Source organism: Bubalus bubalis, chromosome 20, assembly GCF_019923935.1.
Source record: "Bubalus bubalis isolate 160015118507 breed Murrah chromosome 20, NDDB_SH_1, whole genome shotgun sequence".
NCBI lineage: Eukaryota > Metazoa > Chordata > Mammalia > Artiodactyla > Bovidae > Bubalus > Bubalus bubalis.
The window spans coordinates 22,676,272-22,687,545 of record NC_059176.1 but is presented as its reverse complement, the minus strand read 5'-3'; the positions used below and the strand labels follow the sequence as shown (position 1 = coordinate 22,687,545).

The 11,274-nt window shown below is 48.4% G+C and overlaps 1 protein-coding gene across 1 annotated transcript; it reads right to left on the bottom strand.

Annotated features, from left to right (window-relative positions):
• Positions 1-2,626: 2,626 nt before the first annotated feature.
• FOXA1 (forkhead box A1) lies at positions 2,627-11,042 on the bottom strand. Its single transcript, XM_006074251.4, has 2 exons — positions 10,820-11,042; positions 2,627-8,452 (listed from the first exon to the last, which is right to left on the bottom strand). The coding sequence occupies exons 1-2, from the start codon at positions 10,889-10,891 to the stop codon at positions 7,118-7,120; spliced, it is 1,407 nt and encodes a 468-aa protein (XP_006074313.1). The 5' UTR covers positions 10,892-11,042; the 3' UTR covers positions 2,627-7,117.
• Between the last annotated feature and the right edge of the window lie 232 nt (positions 11,043-11,274).

The window sequence follows — 11,274 nt, the reverse complement described above, 5'->3', positions numbered from 1 at the left end:
TTGTTCACCTCGCGGCCCATACGGCTGAAGAAAGCCTGGGCTTTTGATGGGCTGAGAACCGCCTCTGCAATGAGCACCACGTCGGGCCGCGCGGCCTGCGGACAGCATATGTCTCGGGGGTGCGCCGGCACTGTCTGGCGGGCGGGGCCGCAGGCCTGGCGAGAGGGGGCTCGGCCGTACCAGCTGAGAGGCTGGAACCAGAGAACAGACCCGCACCCACCAGGAGCGTCCTCTGGGGCCTGGGGTCGCAGTTCCTCGCGCCCACTTCGTGGCGTAGCGCAGGGGATGCCTTCGTGGTTAATCAGTTAAGACCCCCGACTGGGAGGCCAGACAGCCCTTTGGAGGTGAGGCTGGGGAAGGCAGGGGGTGAAGGAGGTTGGAAGTCTTTAGGTTTAGTCACTGGGATCCAGCATCTAAGGTGGCTGTCTCAGCTAGAGCTGGATCAGTCTGCGGAGGTGTAACAACACCGCAGGCAGGGGCATCCGTGCCACACGCAGTTAGGATTTTTCACCTGTGACTCGAGGACACCGCGCAGGGCGACCCAGCTCCGGGCGGGGGGCGGCGGGTGAGGGCGTAACGCGGAGCGGGGGACCCGGAGGCGCATGGCCCGCTCGGCCAGCGGGGCAGGTTCTCCAGCATGCGTGGCGTCCGGGCCTCGCAGTTCTGAACCCGGGGCTGCACATTAGCATCAGATCGCTCTTTCTAAATCACTTGGTGCAGGCATTTAAGTTTGCTTATAGCGCCCTCAACGTGAACTTTCCCCACCTGGATTCGCAACCCGCGCCCCCCTCCCTCTCCTGCCGCCCGCTCGCCTCTCAACACTTTGGCCCAAGGGTCAGCAGCTAGATCAGTTCTCTTTCCTTCTCTCCCTTCCCTGTCTCCAACCCCCCTCTACCCCTCCTCAAAGGATCTGGGTTATCCGCCCCATTAATATATTAGCCAGGCATAACACAAAGGAAGCGCGTGTCAGCAGAAGGCAGTGATTCCAGGCAGAGGCGAAAAAACCTGGCTGGTGCCCTACGCTACAACACGGCTCATTGCAGTTGGAGCTTGTGAATCGGCCTCCACCTAGGAAGAAGCGGTGGAGAGCGCGGCAGGAGGTGGCCCTCCGAGTTGAGGAGCTTTGCGGTTAGGCGTTTGTAGCTGGGCTCTGGAACTGAAGCAGTAGGCTCCCAGGTGGGACCCAGGGCTGCTGGAACGTCCCAGAAACACCCCAGTCACCTGAACCGCGCCAAGAAAATCAGCTTTCCAGGAGTGCAGCACTAAGCGGGAGTGTCCTTGCTCCCTAGTGCATAACGTGTCCTTAAAATTAAATCTATAAACGAAACACTCCCCCACCCCCAAGAAGCCCCTTACATTCTTCTCATTAAATTGTTTGTGTTTTAAAATAACAACTCCTTGGTGTGAGAGAGAGAGAGAGAGAGACAGGGAGAGAGAGAGAGAGAGAAAGCGGACCTGGGACATGATCAGACAAGCAAAGAACTAACTGAAATTTCATGGGAGAGAGGGGAAAGAAACTAAGGAGGTTTCCAGTTGAAAACATTTTCCCCTAATTCCAGGCAATGCTTGGGGGAAGGGGTATTTCCAGGTTGTTTTTCTTAGTTTCAGGAATTAAAAAAGAAAGAAAAAGAAAAGAAAAAGTCCTTGGTGTGTAATGTTGAAGAGAAGAAAAGAAATAGAAAGTCAACCCAAGGCAACCTCACTCACACTGAGTGGCACTGACCACTGGTCTCAACTTGCTCTGGATGTGCCCTGACTGGCATCCCACTTGAATTCTGAGGTCTTCAAGCATTTATTCCATCCAAGCCCTTTCCTTCCTGGATTTTGAGAAAGAATATTCTGCTTTTATACTCTAAGTTGACTAGGACATAGAGAACCCCAAAACATCAGGAAGTGATATCTAGAAGGAGGGATGCTCCTCACTTTCCAGGGCTGCAGAGGGGAGCTCATGCTCACCATGAGCTTTGCTCTTACACTGTGCACTCAAGAGCTAATATAACTGGAGAAATGAGGAATTTAGAAAAAGAAAGGTAGCAAGGGAGAATTTCCCCTTTGTCAGATTAAAAGACATATTCATAAGAAGGAAAATGCATGCACTTTACAAGTTAAAGTTGAACAGAATGGATATGTTCCAGCCCCAAATTGCTTACTAGTATGATGGCTGGAGAAGAAAAAAAAAAAAAAAAAAAAATGAAGGCTGCAGTCCCAGTTGTCCAAAGTTCAATGAACTGAGCTAGACGAGGAGCTAAAAAGAGAAACACCAGTGGAAACATTATGGCCTCAAACTTTACTATTTGGAAGGGGGGGAAAATGAGAATATTTAAAGTAATCTGTTTTTAAATGTTAATTGGATACACTAGGATCATTTGTAGAAAATAAAACTTGAATAAAGGACTTCTTAAAAACCTTTTCTCTCTCCAAATGGATTCTATTTTTAAGTAGTAAGGTTGTAAAACCTCCCAAGTTATTTCATTTTATTACATTCTTACTCTCATGAGTTTCTACATATGCCAATGATTCAGTTCAGGAAAATCTTATTTCTAGATTTCAGCATAATTTAATTTCCTATTTAGTCCAAGGTAGCTTACAAATAATCACCTTTTTGCACATAATTATCTTGAAGTAATTAGACATTATCTTAACCCCATTTAGTTGCAAAACAGTTTTACTACAGTTCAAATAAGCAATTTAAATTTGATTTTTGAAAGTAAAACATTTAAACAAATTATTAACCTATTATATAATTTAAACAATTATATCTTTTATTTAGCATTTTTCCTCGACATATTGAAGTATCACATTAAAATACATTATAGCTAAATGTTCTGCAATATTACTGCTAAATCAACAGAAGACCAATTGATCTTGAGGAAAGGTTAATTAATTTGGGCTACAGGTCTCCTACACTAGCCTGCATTGAGAGTAATTTGTATCGATCACAGAAGTTTTCTGCAAAGAAATGTAATAAGCATTTTCGTGGAATTGAGATCAATTATTTAAAGTGCCAAAACAACGAAGTTTTCAATTTCTATCACTCCAGGAATTCTTTACTGCCATGGCTTATTCAAATCTGTTAGACTCCTGAGTAAAATAATGTTTTTTATACTTTCAGTGATATCAATCGGGTATCTAGCTTTCAGAGACTGAAAACGGAAGTTGAGAACTTTAATAGGATTTTCTTTGTTTAATCCCTCCTGCCATAATGATTCTCACCAGTTTTTTTCTACTATGAGGGTATCGCGAAGGGACAATGGAAATTAAATTTTATCTTCGGTTTAAACACTGGTAGCTATCCTGTGGAAAACGCTGAGCTGCTTTCTACTTGGAAACACATTTAAATTGTGGAGTTTCTGAACACAACCGGTGAGCTTTTCTTCATCCCTAAATTTATCAATTAAAAAAAATGTTTCAGGCCTGGGACAAGGTGAAGGTAACTTCTGAAGCTCCCCTCCCCAACACTATACTCACTCTCAAAACCTTTTTCTTGTTTTCTAAAAATGTTTGCTCTGCGGTTAGTCAGTGGATCGGAAGGCCTCCGGAGCTTTGCACATGGGTCTAAAGGAAGGTTTTTCCCTTCTCGTCCCCTCCCTCCCCCTCGGGAGACCCCTCCCCCACCTCGGGCGAAATTCCTAAATAAAAAGAGTCCGGTGGACCGCGGGTGAGCGGTCAGCATCCCCTTTCCGGCCGTCTGCTGCAGGAGCGTCCGAGGTGTAGAAATCTGGAAGCTCCGGGACGAAAAGGGAGGTGGGAGGGGGTCGCGGGAAGCCGGCGCGCTCCGGGAGGGTCCCAGCACTCCCTCGGAACCACAGATGTTTTCCTCCTGGCCCTGGGGCTCCGCGTCCCAGCCCCGGGCGTTCCGGCATTTGTGTGTCCCGGTTTCCGAGGAAGGGATTACGCAGCGGGAGCAGCCGCGGCAACGCGGGCGTTGGGGCCGCAGGAGCGGTAACGAGGCGCCTGGCCTTCTTTGTTGACTTTTAGGTCTCGGGCTCAACAGAAGATTTATTCGCTAGGAGGGGAAAATGCCCAAACAATGAAGAACTAACTGCACTTGTCACCTCAAGATGCTTGCGGTCCTTCTCTCTGTCCTCCTTCCCCGGCAACCGGACGCGCCGGCGCCCAGCCCGCGCGCGTCCTAACACACCGGGCGCAGATGGCATCGCCCAGAGGTGGCCGAGGGTGCGGTTAGAAAATAGCCTGAGAAGCTCACGAGGCGAGCCCCGCTCGCCGCGATCCACCGGGCTAGCTCCCCAGGCGGGTCTCCAGAGTGGCCTCGGCCGTAAACCCGCCGCACACAGTCCCCCGCGAACCTTGAAAAAGTCTCCGCCAAGTAAGAGACCAAGAACTGAGGCCGACTTAAGCCTGGTGGGTGAATGCAAGACACTTTATTGCTAATTTGTTAGAAAAAGGGAAGGGAACAAAGTAAGACGATTTAGGTTCAGTGGGTCCGAGTAAGATTCCGAGGATCAAGCTCATGCCTTTGTATTACTTTTGGAACTCGAATTTGCCAACGTTGCCCATTGTATAAATATAAATAACTATTGGGATTGAAAGCTTTTCCCTCTCTTTGAGACTTTAACGTCCTTCCGAGAGGCCTCTAAATTAAATTTTGAAATTACTCAAATCAATAGTTTCCATCTCCTCCTTTCATTAGCTGAAGTGAGAGCGAGGGGTTGGATTTCTGGATTTTTCTCAAGTGCTACATGGCACCCCTTCTCTCATCTGGGGAGGCAATTACTCGATAATTAAGGGACTCACACAGCTCTTTTTATCTTGTCCGCGGTAAGGAGTAGGCGATCAAAGTAAAGGCTGTCCAAGTTCAAGCCCTGGCTAGGATGGAGTTCATACACAAGGGCTCAGGCAGGCCAGCCTCTGCTTGGGCTAGTGTTGTTATTGTTGATGTCAATCCGACGAGGCTGACAAAGAAATAGGTGGACTGGAAAGTGAGCCTACTATCAAAGGAGATTACTGATTTTGTGATCTCAACCAACTGTAGAGGTGTGAAGTTGCATTTGAAAGCTTCTTAGAAGGCAAACAAATCATCAGTTTTTAAGTTCTTGGGGAAAAAAAAATTTGTAACAATATTTTTAAAAAATACCTTCACAAAATACCCACAACCCTGAAACGTCCTGGTGGCACAAAGCTTCCCCTGCAGGAGTGAATTAACCCGGGCCTCCCTGGGCCTCCTCTAAAGCTGCCATGATGGTTAAATTTCGCCTCTCCTTTAGTAAAAAGACGGTTCTGGATCCTCTCTTGTAGACAACTTAATTTTATCGGCTACATCTGATATTTTATTCTCACTCAAATACTTTCAGATAAAGGAAAATGATACACTGGAGAAGGGGGGAAGGTAGTTAAATTAATAATATTTGAGTTCATTGTAGAAAGGCTCAAAGGAAGCACAGAAGACTTAAGCCCTTGTCAAAAATTGAAGTAAACATTACAAGGAATAAAGAATCTTTCAAAAACTCAATTCTTAGGATATTAAATCAATTTATCTACCTTTTAATTTATCTTTTATTGAATCTCCTTAATTACTTTTCCCTAGCTACACGTTCATATAATAAAAATAAAAAAACAAAAATTTTAAGATTCTTTCGTTTTTGTCATTTCTATTCAGTGCCGGGCTTTGAAAAATATCATATTCAGAACATCCATTTTGGATTTAATTAAGGAAAATAGCAGAAATTTTCTTTTTGTTAACATTTGATTTATTTAAAGTCCTTAGCTGCAAATGATCAAGAACATATTCCACAGCTTAAAATTTCTCATTTTCATTATTTAAATCAAAATATTTTGATTACAATCACACTGATAAAAATTAACATTTTATTTTGTAATTTTAACCATCATTTAAAGCAATTTCAGCTGTAAAGAAAAAAGAATAAACCATGCAATAAATTAACATTGAGAAAGCGAAGAGGAATAATAATGGAACCCGTCTGGCTATACTAACACCATGTCCAACTGTGAAAAGTGCATTAACACTGAATGAAACAAGCACACAATGGCAATAATTAAAATGGCCACAATCAATTGGATTTTGGAACCTTGGACCAAATTTTGAAATACAGCTCCCTATAACTTATCTCTCCTCCAACATGGTAATGGTATTCCCCCCCTTTTGTTTTCTGGAAAAAAAAATATCCTTTAAATGGTATAAATACAAAAAAGCTAATTTTACACATGTTATATGACCTCAGAATGACATGCCCATGGCCCTCTGCAAAACAAGGAGTAGAGTTATTGACAAGGGCAATTCTCAAGGAATTGATTCCCAGGGCTATGTGTGGGTGGAGAGGAGGGGAAGAGGGTGTCTTTGTAACTTCTTGGTCCGGCAACTCAAGAGCAGGTATATCACCTACCTATTACCTTTATATGTTATATAAATATATGGATGTCATCTACGTATCTGAGCATGTGCATAAATAAGTTCATATATATGGTAGATATGTATTTCATTTAGAGACATCTGCTATCTAAGTGTATATGAAATGCAAGCTGAAAAAAAGTGGCTCTAATCTGTTTATGTTTTGCTGTGTAACAGCAGCACTGTCCTTCAGTACTTTTAACAGTCCTGGTGTCTACTTGTTTCTTCACCCTTTCAGTTCTTATGGTTAAGAGTATTGCCATGGACCTGTAAACTGTGTGTGTCTGTGGGAGGGGGGAGGGGAATCAGGTGAGGAGGGGAAAAAAAGCACAAACAAATATTTTACAAGCTTGACCATCTTTCTTTTTTTTTAAATAAATCCTGCACAGACTAGAACATGTCTGCAGGGGGGAAGAGGGAAGAAAGGGAGAAGGACAAGGAAGCAGGAGGATTTATATATATATACACTTGTGGATCATTAAACTTTGCAGGACAACTTTTGTTGGTTTGAGGTTGGTTTTCTTTGTAATAATATACACAAGGCGTTTTGAACAACAGTAACAAAGTAACAGTCTTTTGCACTAGGGGAAAGATTGTGCACACACAAAAAAAGGAAATAAAAATAGTTGGGATTTCATTATGCTGCTGTCGGCTTGGTATGTGTGGTTTTGTTTGCTGTTGATTTCTCTCTCTCTCTCCCCTGCTACCAGCATGGCCATGCCAGACAGACAGACCCCCGGTCCCAGGGAGCTAAGAAGTGTTTAGAACGGGTCTGGAATACACACCTTGGTAGTAGGCTGGCTCCAGGGCTGAGGGCTCAATGGGGCTCCTCGTGGCCACCGAGGCGCCGCCGAGGGGCAAGCTGGCGGGCAATGCGCTGCCGTAGGGCGAGTACTGTAGTGCCTGCTCGTATGCCTTGAAGTCCAACTTGTGCTGCTGCTCCGAGGAGGACATGAGGTTGTTGATGGAGAAAGGATGATTGAAGGAGTAGTGAGGGTCCCCTTTCATGTGCAGCTGGGACTCGTGGGGTGCCAAGCCATGCGCCGGGTGGGAGGGGGGCACGGATACCAGCGCCCCAGGCCCAGAGCTGATCGGAGGAGCAGCCGAGGTGGCTGGAGTCTTCAACTCCGAGGCGCCCCCTGTCGCCGCCGCCCCGCCGTGGTCCAGAGTCTGGGGGCTGGCGGCGGGCCCGGGGGCCGGCGCGCCCTCTAGCTGGCCGGCCTTCCCACGCACACCGCGATGAAGGGGCGAGTCGGCGCTGGGGTTGGCAGCGCTCGAGGGGTCCTTGCGGCTCTCTGGGCCACCCTTGGGGCCGCCGCCGCCGCTCCCGCCCCCGGGGCCCGGCTGCTTCTCGCACTTGAAGCGCTTCTGGCGGCGCAAGTAACAGCCGTTCTCGAACATGTTGCCGGAGTCCGGGTGCAGCGTCCAATAGGAACCCTTGCCTGGCTTGTCAGGGGAGCGGGCCACTTTGACAAAGCAGTCGTTGAAGGAGAGCGAGTGGCGGATGGAGTTCTGCCAGCGCTGCTGGTTCTGCCGGTAATAGGGGAAGAGGTCCATGATCCACTGATAGATCTCGCTCAGTGTGAGCATCTTGCTGGGCGCCTGCTGGATGGCCATGGTGATGAGAGAGATGTACGAGTAGGGTGGCTTGGCGTGAGGATAGCTGCGCTTGAAAGTCTTGGCGTCGCCGCCGCCGCCGGCAGCACGGCTGCGGCCCAGGTTGGACGGCGCGTACGCCATGGGGCTCATGCACGGGTTCATGGCGGCCGCGTAGGGCCCCAGGCCATTCATGGAGGCCGCCGGCTGCGCGCCCATAGCCCCCATGCCGCCTGGGCTCAGCGTCGTCCCCATGGCCGTCACGCCCGCCGTCATGCTATTCATGGCGCCCGCAGAGCCGCCGGGCATGCCAGCCACCGCCCCGGGGCTCAGTCCGGCTCCCAGGCCTGGGTTTGCGTAGGACATGTTGAACGAAGCCGGGGTCATGTTGCCGCTCGTGCTCATGGTGTTCATGGTCATGTAGGTGTTCATGGAATTCATGGTGCCCAGACCCGAGTTCATGTTGCTGACCGGGACGGAGGAGTAGGCCTGGAGCGGAGACAGCGTGAAGAGGCCCCGAAGGGCTGAGTTAGCAGTGGGTGCGCTGGCGGCTACTGGCCCCCCGGCAAATCCGAAAACGAGAAGAGGCCATTTCTGCAAAGTCTAAGATCCCCTAACCAGGGGCAAACCGGCGAGCGCCCTCCCCAGAGCCAGCAAAGAGATGTCGTGCACGGCAGGGGGGGAAATCCTAGCTCGGCAGGCATGAAAGACAAGCACGCACAGAAAATATGTCCCCAGGAAGATGTGTAATCGTCTTACACGCCAGGCTTAGGGGCCGGCTTCTGGGGCCCCTCCATTGCCTCTATCCACGCCAGGCGGTATCCCACTTTCCACCCCAGATCGGGCCTCGGCAAAGCCGTCCTTTTGCTTGAAAGGAGTTAAAACTCCGAAAATAGATTTAATATCTCGGATCCTCTGCTTATTCGCTCCACCTTAAGCTTGCGGTGGGTATGACACTGCTTCCCCCCATGCCCCAGCCCCCAACCCTAGGCGGGCAACATCCCCAGATTTGCACCCATCTCGCCTAAGCCTGCCAGGCCTGGGCTGACCACGTAGCGGCCCGCGCTGTTCCGGGTGACTGTTAGTTAACCTCTCCCTGATAGAGCAAATCATCCATGGCCATATGACCAAACATTTCCAAACAACTGGCTTTACTCTCTTAGCAGCTTTCACCAAATGGTGACTTTTTGTTGTTCATTATATTTAGAAGTAGTTTTCCCATCTACTTGTAGCAATTGTAATATTAAAAGGGAAAAAACTCAGAAGTTGAGTAACTTTTGGAAAAAATAGATATATAATAGGAGAAAGAGTAGGGGAGGGTACATAATAATATCAATGCACAACCTACATTTAACATGACTTTACAGCCATTCATAAACTTGCACTAATTTCATTACCTATTTCCAGGGCCCTAATGTTTGAAAATTTTGGTGACAAAATTTATAGAAATAATCACATTTTTTACATAGTCTGATATTTTGCCACTGATCATCTCAAAACCTGGCTTTTGAAACTATATGAATATTATTAAATACTTTAAAATTCAAAAATCAAAGTCCACTTGCTTTCTCTTAATGCTATTCTACTTCCCAATTCTAACCTGTAAAGCTCTTTTCATAGAGAATTTAACTCACTAGTGAGCGGAGATGACTGTATGTGAATTAAATCTGAGGAAGTGTTCTGAGCTGCTTAAATCATCAGTAGGGGGAAACTTATCAATGGCAATCTGAGAATGCACTAGATATGTTAAAAATATAGAGTATAGAAATGTAAAAACTACTTATCTGTTAACTTAATAAAAATAATAGTATCCTTACATTTATTTTCATCTGAAAACATGACTTTATTTGAAAACATAAAAGGTGAACAAACATTTAATTAGGCACACATTCTGCTATAGTATGCAAATAAACTCGGGATATGTTTGTGAATATATACATATATAAATCTAAATAAATTAATTACCATGAAAATATTTCTTGATTTTATGTTTTTCTGTCCATGTCTTAAAGTATATTTTACTTTTCTTTTCCTCTTCCCAAGATTATCCAAGGCAGTTTCAATAAACGTTTTCAATAATGGTAAATTTTTGGAGGGTAATCGCCAGTTATTTCCGGAGAAATACTTTTAGGAGTAGGAGGTGGTCCTGCCTGTACCTGGTTTTCCTCGCAATCCCTTTGTGCACACTGTATTGATAAAATAAACCACACGAACGTGCCACCAAGGGGACAATGAAGAGAAACAGGTTCTCCGCCCGCCCGGAGTGCTGGAGGAAAAGTCAGCTCGCACTAGCGCCACCCAGCGGTTCTAAAGAGGAAGAAGCACACTTCTCCCCAAATAGGGGTTTTGAAGAACTTTTACAAAATTTCGGAATCATTTCATTATCAAGAGGCGCATTATTAGCGGCTGAGCGCTTTCATTAGAAGACATCTGAGAATTCAACTACGGAAGGAAGAAACTGCCCCCCCGGGCGAATTCTAGCCTTTTCAGACTTGCCTCAAACTCATACCTCCGCCAGCCAGCCAACCCGCGCGCGACACCCGGGTCTGGGCTCTGGCTCCCGTTCTCCGCAAGCAAGAGGCAAGTGCGTCCCAGAGAGCGGGTGCTTTCACAGCAAGAGTTTCCTAAAACCGACTCGCCCGCTCTGAGCGCCGATCGCCGGAATCCCGTCCCCGGGCCGGGCTGAGGATCCGGCCCCCAGGCCCGTTTAGCCAAGGCCCGGCCGGGGCTAACCCGGGTGGGTAGGCACCGGTGGCACGGAGGAGGCGCCCCCAGTCCGCCTGCTGCCCGCCTCGCCAGGTTTCCCCCGTCCCAGCACGGGCTCCAGGAACGTCCCGCCTGCCGCCCGCCTCTCACCTCCTGTGTGTCCGCATAGTAGCTGTTCCAGTCACTGCTCTCGTGCCCTTCCATCTTCACAGTCCCTAACATCCTGGAGCCACCCTGCTCGGTGCAACCATCCAGCCCTGTGCGAAGCGACTGGCAGCCGCGCGGCCCGGGGCGGGGGGCGGGGAGCCGAGCCCGCTGCAGTCACCCGAGCGCCCGCGCCGGCCCAACGCCACCCTAGCGAGGAGGAAGCCAGGAGCTGCGGGGCGCGGCGTGCTCGGCGGCGGCGGCGGCGGCGGCGGCGGCGGTGGGGCGGGCGGGGGCAGGCGGCGGCCGCGGAGCGCGGCGCCGGGGAGCGCCTCCGCGGGAAGTGAGCTGGCGGCCTCTGCGAGATGAGTGCAGTTGAGCTGATGTGGATCTTACGTCGCTCGAGTGCCCACCTCCTCGTCCTCTCCCCATTTGTCCGCCGCACAAAGACGCTCGCACCT